At 46.3% G+C, this 12,097-nt stretch overlaps 1 protein-coding gene across 1 annotated transcript in view; it reads left to right on the top strand.

The window, feature by feature from the left end:
- Window positions 1–12,097, top strand: part of C16_21H2orf92 (chromosome 16_21 C2orf92 homolog) — a 49,043-nt gene that overhangs the window by 11,760 nt on the left and 25,186 nt on the right. Inside the window, exons 3-4 of the mRNA XM_059281812.1 lie at window positions 3,596–3,694; window positions 5,546–5,629. Coding sequence (XP_059137795.1) covers window positions 3,596–3,694; window positions 5,546–5,629 — 183 coding nt within the window. The remainder of the gene's footprint in view (window positions 1–3,595; window positions 3,695–5,545; window positions 5,630–12,097) is intronic.

Here is a 12,097-nt window from a genome sequence, read left to right as displayed (position 1 = left end):
CAGCGCTGGGAGCCAAATCCAGGGCCTCATGCTTGCTAGGCAGGTGCCTTACCACCGAGCTATAGCCCCAGTCCTGTACAGTGTAGGTATCTGTTGTTTTTGTTTGGAGACGGGTCTCATTGTTTAGCCCTGACCTGCCTCTCAGAGATCCATCTGTCCCTGCCCCCCAGTTGCTGGGGCTAAAGGTAGGGACCACCAGACCCAGCCAGTCGAGTTTTAAAACCTTCTGGGAGACTCCGGGCTGAGAATTGCTGATGTACTACCAGCCAAGGGAGCAGAGGCTCAGGAGACTGTTCTGAACCACCGTGGTCTGCGGAGGGAGCAGAGGGGTGACAGAGACAGCCACCTTCTGCAGAGCAGAGAGTCTTGGTATGTTCTGTGGGTAGCCCTTCCTGGCAGGGCTCACTTCTTCCTCCTGAGGTCTGCTCAGCCTTGGCCTGGTGGTCTGCCTGCTTGCGCCCAGGTTTTTATTTTTGTTTTCCCTCCTCAGCTCAACTCTGGTTTTGCTGCTCTTTGTGAACATATCAGTATGTCTGGTCGTGTCTGGTACACCCTCATACATGTCTAGGCGGCCCAGTGACACAATCCAAGAGTGCTTTCTTTCTCCTCTGTCAAAGTAGCTCAGGTTAGAGCTGGTTGCGTTGAGATCATCGGGACCTTCCCTCGTGATCGTGTCTCTTGGCCACAGGATGACTTCTGCAATTCCAGACATCACATCCAGACATCCTCCTTTCCAGGCAGGGGGAAGAAGAGATAGGGAAGTGCAAGCTCAGCATTTTTAAATTTTCTGTCCAAGCTGGGCAATAGAGGCACACCCCTTTAAACTCAGTACTCAGGAAGCAGAGCTAGGCTGATCTCTGTGAGTTTGAGGCCAACCTGGTCTCCATAAGTGAGTTCTAGGACAACCAAGGGTGTATAGTGAGACCCTTTCTCAACCACCCTCCAAAACAAACAAACAAACAAACACACAAATGAATAAAATATAAATAAATAAAATTTTCTATCTAGAGAAGCAATACTCTTCCTGGGTCCCAGTTGTCTTTTGGGGACCTCTGTATGTTGTGCGGCCTTGACCTATCTGCCAGGGAGGGTGGGAAGGGAAGTTTCTTTGGGGGTGTTGCCTTTGAGGCTTCAACCACAGACTAGATGCAGGAGGAGGTGAGGGCATCTTGAGATGGAAAAGCATCGAGGCTGTGACAGAGAACCCGGTCTTCCATCCTGTGTGAATGACACCTTTGTTTCCTGCGTGTCTCACCTTTTTTCCCCATTCTTACTCACATATTCCACAGAGCAGAGCACCGACCATGTCTCCAGCTGCTCTGGGGTTGATGCTAAATAAGCTGGTGGTGAGGTATTTGGCCCTGGGCACAAGCTTCACAATGACCCTGTGTTCAGTGCCCTACAGATACCCATTTCCATAAAAGCTCTCTGAGTTAGATCCTCCCACCCCACTGCCGAGGGCACCAAAGATCTAAGAGCTAGAGTTATTTGCCCAAGATCACGTTCTGGCAGGCATCAAACTGGGAATCGGGTCTGTGCTTGTTGGCCCCCACATTACAGCAGGCGTCCTAGCGTTAAATAAAGGAACAGGAGAATGGTATAGTTGTTGGTTCATGGAAAGAGCTGGCATGTGTTTGCCCTCAGGAATGAGGCTCATTAGGAGAAAGGGGCTCCAGACATGAGAGAGCCTCGCCACAAGAGAGCGTCAGGAAGGAACCGTACAGCAGGTTAAAACCAGCCCAGTGGCCTTTAGAAGAGACTCTGCCCTTACAACCTCCAGGGGCTTTGGGAAGAAGGTTCCTTAGTTATTTTTTAGTTGCTGTGATAAAAAACAGTGACCAAAAGCTACTTAGGGAAAAAAAGGGTTTCTTTCAGCTTTTGGCTTCTGAGGAATCGAGTTGATATAGGCAGAGAGGGCATAGGAGCAGGAAGCTGGCTGACCACACTTGCATCCACAAACAGGAAGGAGAGCATGCACAGGCACACACACACACACACACACACACACACACACACACACACACACACACGATTGACCAAAAAGTGGGGTGAGGCAATAAACCCTCAAAACCTGTCCCTAGTCATGTACTTCCTTTAGCAAGGCTCACCCTCCTAAAGCAGTGTTTCTCAACCTGCGACCCCTTTGGTAACTCTATCTTCAAAGATATTTACATTATGATTCATGATGTAGCAAAAGTACGGTTATGAAATACCAATGAAAATAATTTTATAGTTGGGGGTCACCAGAACATGAGGGACTGTATTAAAGGGTTGCAGCATTGGGAAGGCTGAGAACCACTGTTTCTACAATCTTCCCAAAAAGGACCAAACTGAGGACCAAATGTTCAGACACACAAACCAACAGGAGGTGATGATCACTTAAACCACAGCAGAGAGATAGCGTAAGAGAAAAAATGTCACCATGACAGGATGGTGGGGAGGCCCAGAGAAGAGAGTCTTTAGAGAAATCCCTTCAATAAAGAAATCTTGTTTTTATATCATTTTAGTGTGTGTGCAGGTGCGGTAGGAAGTTCTAGCCATGTGATTTAGTCTTGGTAGAGCCTACATAACAGGAAATATGGAGGAGCCAGGTACTGAGTTGAACCATTCATTAGGAGCTGTAGAAACTATAGCACATCATGAGACAGGATACCTTATTAACTTTTCATCCCAGGGTAGATCTGGGGAAGGTGGGGCTTGAGGGGATCGGCAGGGGGTGGCCTCTTTCTTCAGGTTGTGGGATCTGGCCTCTCAGAGTCACTAGCATCCTAAATGAGCTTGACCTAACACCAGGAGAGGCAATAAGGTCTCAAATGAAGAAATGATGTGTGTCTTGTGGAGATAAGAAATGGTTTTTGCTTGTACATGGTGTAGAATATTATTTTAAGATGTGTTACATTTGTTTATGCTGTGGAACAATTGTTTCATGATGCAAAGATGTGTTGCATTCTTTTATGTTGCATTTGCTTAACTCTGTGAAGCTGTGTTACTGTGCCTGTCTAAAACACCTGATGATCAAATAAAGAGCTGAACAGCCATTAGTGAGGCAGGAGAAAGGGTAGGTGGGGCTGGCAGGCACAGAGAATAAATGGGAGGAGAAGAAGAAAAAGCAAGAGAACAAGGAGAGGAGGATGCTAGGGGCCAGCCACCCAGGCACACAGTCAGCCACAGAGTAAGATATACAGAAGTAAGAAAAGAAAAAAACCCAGAGGCAAAAGGTAGGTGGGGTAATTTAAGTTAAGAAAAGCTGGCAAGAAACAAGCCAAGCTAAGGCTGGGCATTTATAAGTAAGAATAAGCCTCTGTGTACATTTATTTGGGAACTGGGTGGTGGACCCCCCAAAGACCAAAGAGCAAAAGAGCAAAACAACCACCAACAACATGGGGCTACTTAGGAACAGTCTCAGAGGTAGGTCAGAATGACACCAGGAACTAGAAGGAAAACAGACGTGGGGTAGAGCGGTGGGTGGTACTCTCTGCCTGGGATATCTGGTGTGATGATGATTTTGTGTTGTGATGACATCTTAGAGTTGAGCATCCTGTGTCCACTGAGCTTGAGTCATTCGCTCACACATCCATGGCTTGCTTCTCCTCAGATGACATCATGCTGCAGGTGTTCACCAGTAATCTAGATGACGTATCTAAAGAGGCGAGAACAGCTGGGAGACTGATCACCTGGAGAGACGTGAATGAAAGCAAGTACCTCTCAATGGATTCAAACTGTTGTGTTTTCATAGGCTGTGTTTTATTGGGTGTGCTGTGACTTGAGCATCCTAGAACCCAGCTGTTGGTGGGGTACTACCAAGCTGAGATGTGAAGAAAGAAAAATCAGAAGCCCTTACTGTGGTTTTCATTATCTATGGGGGTCTGTGCTTTAAAATGTGCCTGTGCCTGCTTATCATCATCATCATCATCATCATCATCATCATCATCATCATGATCCCTGTTGTGTAGGGTCAGGCAGGTCCTATCTCTGTAGATACTGTGCCAAGGATGGGAATCTAATTTTCAGTGGGATTCACTGTCCCTGGTAACACAAGCTAGGCATAATGTTATAATTTCTTTTCCTCCACACTTTATAGCTTACTGCCCAGGAGTGCCCAAGTTACTGGTCTGGAGTGCAAAGCCTTCTCACATACTCCCTCATCACCGCATTCCTGCCTCAGCCTTTGTAAACTATTTGCCCAGAGCAGCACAGCTCTCAAAAAGCTAAAGCTAAGCGAAAACAGCTGGCCACATAAACAAAAGAAAGCAATATAAAAACTCCATGCCCGTTAGCCCTAAATCATGGGACTAACAGAGAAGACCCTCTCCATTAAGAGGGAGATTGGAAATGGGTCATTACTTATCAAAATAAAGCCAGAAACATGTGCTGTGTTGAAATCGCACTGTAAGTAAAGCAGTTTTGTAACTAACGAACCTGCCAATGCATTTCTCAATGGCCACTCAATAAAAGCACCAATGTGAATACTTAGGCTGCATAATCCTGCTAGCTTGCTCCGCAGCAGGTTTTATTGTGTTCCCTTAGTTGATACAATGTGACATGTTTTCAGCAAAGTGCTTAAGGATTAGATGCATTTGGTCCTAACAAGTCTCCCAGGTCTCATTAATAGAGAACTGTGCCTTTTTCATTCATTGGCTCAAAGCGGCCCCGCTTGATGTCATTTGGCACCCACCACCCAGGCCCTTCTACCAATTTTCTTCTACAATTAGAGCCGGCGTGTGCACACAAATCACTCAGTGGCTGTGCATACGGTCTGTCAGGAAACTGTGGGGAATGACCTCTGCTGGGTTCTGTGGTAAAGCTTCAGACTCCTCTGTTGAAAATGTTTCTACACACATTCGTTTGTTTGTGTGTGTGCATGAATTGGCTATGGCCTGCCTGTGGAATTTAGGGGACAACTTTCAGGAGCTGGAGTTCTCCTTCCACCGTGTAGGTCCCGGAGATCGAACTCATCCGACTTGCCCAAAAGTGCCTTGACCTGCTGAGCCGCCTTGAAGGTCAAACTTTAGATACTTGTAGATACTTCATAGATGCCCTGTGCCACTTAGACAAAGAGAGAACAGGTTGACTGTGATGGTTACATCTCAACTTTACAGAATCTAGAATCAGCTAAGAGATGGGCCTCTGGGCATCCCTGGGAGGGATTATCTTGAATGTATTCATTGATGTGAGTGGGACCATTCCCTGGGCTGAGGACGCTGGACTGTAGAAGGTGGAGAGAGGGAGCAACATCAAGCATGCATTCATCTGTTTGCTTGCTAAGTATGAATGTGATGTCACCAGCCAGCATTCTGCTCCTGCCTCTGTGTCTTCTGCATCATAATAGACTGCATCCTTTGGGAGGCACAAGCCAGTGTAAATATCACTTCTCCCTTAAGTTGCTTTTGCCGATGTAATTTTTCCACAGCAACAAGAAAGTGACTAAGACACCAGGAACACAACTGTTCCTCTCGAAGCACCTTGCAGAGGAGTGGGGCTTTAGAGAGACTAGGTGTAGATTTGAGGGAAGATTTCAAAGCAGCTAAAGTTTGTTTTCCTGCAGCTCACCTCCACCTGAACGGCTTCAACAATTCTGAGTTTGCGTCAAGTTCACATACGCAAGAGGACCATTTGGCTAAGATATTTGGTAAGTCACCTGCTCCTGTGAAAACTTCAGGTTGGATTTGAAGAGGTCTCCTGCTTGCCCTTGGCTGTCTCTTAGGTAATTCGTTCCTGCTGCTTCAAAGGGAAGGGAAGCATGTTGGTTGCCTTGTGGTAGAATCGGTTCCTCTGTCAGAGTCCCAGGAAAACCAATACAAAGCATGATTCAAACATTGGGAAAGGACCCTGCTTCTCAGAGAGGGTGCCAGCCTAGGCTACAGAGTGAGCTCCAGGACAGGCTCCAAAGCTAACAGAGAAACCCTGTCTTGAAAAAAATAAAAAAAAAAAAAAAATAAAAAAAATTAAAAAATAGAAGCAACTTCTCTGGTGAAGGTTGAGTGATTCCTTGGTCTGTGTGTATAGCAATGTATCACTAGGAGCCTTTTTATTGCTATGTGCATTTAGCAGAATAATAGCAGTAAGTTTTCCTCCAGGGTTGTGTTTCTCAACCTTCTTAATGTTCAACCTTCCTAACCCTTTAACAGGTTCCTCATGTTGTAGTGACCCCAAATACAATTATTTTCATTGCTACTTCGTAATTATAATTTTGCTACTGTTATGAATTGTAATGCACATGTCTGTGTTTTCTGATGGTCTTAGGTGACCCATGTGAAAGAGTTGTTTAAACCCTAGGGGTCACGACCCACAGGTTGAGAACCACTGTTCTAGGGCATGACCTAATCTCAGGTTTTTGGCCTCATTAGCAGTGTCAAATACGAGTTCGATCTTATGGAGTGGGTCTTAAACCCCATTTTAAAACAGTGGTTAGTTACTCTCATAACATTTGTGCCGATATTACATCAGCGGTCTGTCTGTCTTGCAGGCAGGTCCTTGTAGCTTGCAGGCTTCAGAGATAGGTGACATTGATGGTTACTTTTCTGCTCTGGCAGGGTCTATAGTACCTTCCAACACCGTGAATGTTAGCCAGTAGGGGTGAAGCTTCTAGTTGACCAATAGCTGGATTTCTCTGTGTCCAATGACGTAAGTATGTGGTGTCTAAAGCAATAGGGTCTTACCACCAGGTTGAGGAGAGTTACCAACAGCATCGCCAATAGCCTGTAATGTTTGGTGGGGAGTATATGGGCCAACTAGTCAAAAGATGTAACCCATGCCCGTACCGGGGGTTTACCTGGTAGCGTATCAGGTGTAGTTGGAGTATTGTTACCCTCACTATACGGTATGGACTTAGCATATAATGGAGAAATGTCTTAAGCAGTTGTTTGGGAGGGGACTTGTCAAATTCCTATAGTGCTTGAAGAAGCAGGTAGGCTTGGGGGTTAATCTGATTGTTGCTTTAGATTACTTGAAGGGTTGGGACAACCTGAGTGTACTGTACTGTAATGCTCTACAGGCTGTAGAGGCTTCCTGACTACCCTGCTGAGGGATTTAAAGAGGTGGGGTTGGAGAGATGGCTGGCTTAGCGTGAGAAGTAGGTACTGCTCTTTCAGAGGACCTGAGTTTGATTCCCAGCATCCATATCGGGCAGCTCATGACCATCTGTAATTCCAGCTCCACGAGGATCCACATCTTCTGGCCTCTGTGGGTACCTGCACTCATGCATGCATATGCGTGTGCACGCACATGTGCACACACACACACACACACACACACACACACACACACACTACAAATCTTAAAGAGAAGGCTGGGCGGTGGTGGCACACGCCTTTAATCCCAGCACTCGGGAGGCAGAGCCAGGTGTATCTCTGTGAATTCGAGGTCAGCCTGGGCTACAGAGTGAGATCCAGGACAGGCACCAAAACTACACAGAGAAACCCTGTCTCAGAAAGAAAGAAAGGAAGAAAGAAAGGAAGAAAGGAAGGAAGAAAGGAAGGAAGAAAAGAAGAAAAAGAAGGAAAGGAAAGGAAGGAAGGAAGGAAGGGAAAGGAAGGAAGGGAAAGGAAGGAAGGAAGGGAAAGGAAGGAAGGAAGGGAAAGGAAGGAAGGAAGGAAGGGAAAGGAAGGAAGGAAGGAAAGGAAGGAAGGAAGGAAAGGAAGGAAGGAAGGAAAGGAAGGAAGGAAAGGAAGGAAAGGAAGAGAAATAAATAGACTGTATAGCTGTATAGAGTGGGCAAAATGGCTCAGCAGTTCAAAGTGCATGCAACGTGGGTGTGGTGACCTGTTTTCAGTCCTGGAACCCGTGTAAAAGTAGGAGATCTGACTCCACAGAGCTATCCTCTGACCTCCACACTTGTGCTGTCTACAGGTGTGCCTGCACTCACACACACACACACACACACACACACACACACACACACCCTACACATAAATAACAAATAAGACCTTTTTCTTCTCTGGGGAGATAGGAACTTAAGGACGTCTTGCTCAGGCACTGGCTGACCTCAGAGATTGTAAAACAGGGACAAGACCCATCACCCACACTTAGGAACACATGTTACAATAGTTTGCAAATGGGCGGTCCTAGCCCTTGTAAGCAGGCAGGGACCAGCAGTCCCTGGGAAGTGGGGGGATTGTGTTTCAAGAGTTACAGCTCCTCAAATGCTCACCTTCAACATCAAATTACAAAGCACACGAAGAAACAGGCAGGCGTGGTCCATTCATAGGAAAAAGGAATTGGACGCAAGCACTCCCCGAGGAGGCCTGCACATGGAAAGAGTTGTTAGCCTGGAGCTGGCTGCAATAGGCTGAATGAATGAGGGAAACCACCCAGAAAGGAGATAACTAGAAAAGCGGTGTATGAACGGAATGAGAATATCCATAAAGAGGAAATGGAAACTACTACTTTATGTCTGTAACCCCATCTTGGGGGGCTGAGACAGGTTGGTGGATGGAGGGGGGCACAGGGTGTGCGTGTGTTAAAGTTCCAGCACGAGGCTGTAAAATAAGGCCCTGTCTCAAAACACCAGGGGTGGGGGTGGGGTGGGGAGGAGAAAGAGAGGGCCTGAGGGAAGTTGTGAAGTTAAAAAATATCAGAAGAGAAAACTCTTTAGAAAGGTTCACCAGCAGCTCTGAATAGACAGGAATTGGGTCAACGAACTTGAAGATAAGATGCCGAGATAAGATCCAGTCTGGAGAGTAGAAAGACAAACAGTGATAAGAAAATGCAACTAAGGACATGACGGGATACCATCAAGCATGCCGAGTTACAAAGCAGATCTCAGAAAGAGATAGAGGGCAGCTGGGCCAACTGGGTACGGTGGTGTGCGCCTTTAATCCTAGCGCTCAGGAGGCAGGGCCAGGTGCATCTTGCTGAACTGCCCAAATCTGATGAAAGACCCGAAGAATGGCACATAAGCAGATGAGCAGGATAACATGAAGGTGATCCGTGTTGAAATGCATTGGGGTCCATTCGCCAATCCAAAGATGCCCTTGGTGTAGAGAAAGCGCCCAGGAGCTGGAGAAATGGGGTTCAGGTCCCAGCACCAACATGACCACTCACAACTGTCTGCAACTCCAGCTCCAAGGGCTCTGGTGCCCTCTTCTGGTCTTTGAGGGTTCCTGCACATATGTGACACACATAAATTCAGATAGGCACATAAATTCAGACATATAGTAATAGTAACAACAACAACAATAATAATAAAATCAACTTTAAAAAAGAAACAGCTCCTGGGAGAGCAAGCTGGGAAATGTCCCTCTGCTGAAGGCTGCCAGTCAGAGACATTCTGATTCTAGACAGTGCCTGCTCGTAAGGGCCAGGGTTTCTTGTGACATATGACAACCCTTTGTTCCGGGAGTTGTCCTATGTCAGGGTCTGTGAGTTGGCTTCCCCTGTACACATGATATCAGAACCTTCAGTTAGTTCATATACACCGACTCCCCCGACTGAATTTGAGGCCTGACTGGCCGGTGGCTGTGACCAGATGAGTGGGTAGGCATAGTTAGCTCTGGAGTTTCCGTAGCACTGTCTTGGAATCCAAAAATCTTTCCTCTTCCAGTGTCCCTGCAGCAAGCCACCCCTGTGTGTAAGAGCCTAGTGCGGACATGTGAAGATGAGCCCCTGCCTCCAGGCAGGGAAGATGCCATCCCCCCCAGACATCTGCTGACTGATCAAGCATTATGCCACACTGGCCTTGACAGTGGTGGGCAACCCTCGACTTGTCGGTTTCTCTATGAGCAATATGTATTTGTTGCTGTTGTTTGTTTTGGTTTTGAGACAGGGTCTCACTATGGAGCCCTAGCTGGCCTGGAGCTCACTGTGTAGACCAGGATGACCTCAGATTTACGGACATTCACCTATGTCTGATTTCTAAGTACTGGGATTAAAGACACTGCTACACCCGGCATTCTGAATAATATTTAGGGGACTCATGGGGCACTGGATGCTTCTGAAAGGATGTGGTGAGAACTTGCTGGTGTCATGGTGAATTTGATGGCTCATCCCTGGTGTTCATCCTGTGCCATCAAGAGATGACACCAGGACAAATACTGCATGTTTTCTCTCGTATGTGAATGTTTTAAGCTTTAAAAATGTGTGTTTCAGTTCAAATAACCACAGAGGTTATGGACCTAGTAAGGAGTCAGGGGGAGGAGGGGATCTTCCAAGGAAGGGAAAGTGTAGTATTATAGAAAGAGAAAGGAGAAACTAGAGGAGGAGAATTAAATGGGGAGGGTGGGAGGGCAGGGGAAAGGGGGGAAAAGGAGGAGGAGAATTAATGCTAAAGCCTTTTTAAAAGCCATGTGGAAACCCTCTACTGTAGAAGCTTTTAAAAATATATACATATGATGTTTGAATTTTTGACAAAGAAGCCAAAAGTGCACAATGGAAAAAAGAAAGCATCTTCAACAAATGGTGCTGGCAAAACTGGATATCAACATGTAGAAGGCTGCAAATAGATCCATATCTATCACCGTGCACAAAACTTAAGTCCAAGTGGATCAAGGACCTCAACATAAATCCAGCTACTCTGAACCTGCTAGAAGAGAAAGTAGGAAGTAGTCTTGAACACATTGGCATAGGAGACCACTTTCTAAATAGAACACCAGTAGCACAGACACTGAGAGAAACAATCAATCAATGGGACCTCTTGAAACTGAGAAGCTTTTGTAGGGCAAAGGATACGGTCAACAAAGCAAAGCGACAGCCTACAGAATGGGAAAAGATCTTCACCAATCCCACATCTGACAGAGGACTGATATCCAGAATATATAAGGAACTCAAGAAATTAGACATCAAAATGCCCAACAGTCCAATTAAGAAATGGGCTATAGAACTAAACAGAGAATTCTCAACAGAGGAAACTCAAATGGCTGAAAGACATTTAAGGAATTGCTCAACATCCCTAATCATCAGGGAAATGCAAATCAAAACAACTCTGAGATACCACCTTACGCCTGTCAGAATGGCTAAGATCAAAAACACTGAAGACACCTTATGCTGGAGAGGATGTGGAGCTAGGGGAACTCTCCTCCACTGCTGGTGGGAATGCAAGCTTGTACAACCACTTTGGAAATCAATATGGCGATTTCTTAGAAAATTGGGAATCCATCTCCCCCAAGATCCAGCTATACCACTCTTGGGCATATACCCAAGGAATGCTCAACCACACCACAAGAGCACTTGTTCAGCTATGTTCATATCAGCGTTGTTTGTAATAGCCAGAACATGGAAACAACCTAGATGCCCTTCAACTGAAGAATGGATAAACAAAATGTGGTACATATACACAATGGAATACTACTCAGCAGAGAAAAACAATGACATCATGAGGTTTGCAGACAAATGGATGGATCTAGAAAAAATCATCCTGAGTGAGGTATCCCAGACTCAGAAAGACAAACATGGTATGTACTCACTCATAACAGGATACTAGATGTGGAACAAGGATGACTGGACTGCTGCTCACATCACCAGGCAGGCTACCTGGAAAACAGGACCCCAAGAAAGACACAGGGATCGCCCAACGACAGAGAAATGGAATGAGATCTACATGAACAGCCTGGACAGGAGTGGGGGTAGTGAAGGGCGAGGGTCGAGGGAAAGAGAGCTTGGGTGAGTGGGAGATCCCAGCTGGATCAAAAACAGAGAGGGAGAACAAGGAATAGGAGACCATGGTAAATGAAGACCACATGAGAATAGGAAGAAACAAAGTGCTAGAGAGGCCCACAGAAATCCACAAAGATACCCCCACAACAGACTGCTGGCAATGGTCGAGAGACAATCCGAACTGACCTACTCTGGTGATGGGATGGCCAAACACCCTAATTGTCGTGCTAGAAACCTCATCCAACTACTGATGGATCTGGAGGCAGAGATCCATGACTAGGCCCCAGGTGGATCTCTGGGAGTCCAATTAGCGAGAATGAGGAGGGTTTATATGAGAGAGAATTGTTGAGACCAAGGTCAGATAAAGCACAGAGACAAATAGCCAAACAAACGGAAACACATGAAATATGAACCAATGGCTGAGGGGTCACCAACTGGATCAGGCCCTCTGAGTGGGTGAGACAGTTGATTGGCCTGATCTGTTTGGGAGGCATCCAGGCAGTGGGAC

The sequence above is a fragment of the Peromyscus eremicus genome, chromosome 16_21 (genome assembly GCF_949786415.1).
Source record: "Peromyscus eremicus chromosome 16_21, PerEre_H2_v1, whole genome shotgun sequence".
NCBI classification, from domain to species: Eukaryota; Metazoa; Chordata; class Mammalia; order Rodentia; family Cricetidae; genus Peromyscus; species Peromyscus eremicus.
This window is presented reverse-complemented; position numbering and strand designations above follow the sequence as displayed.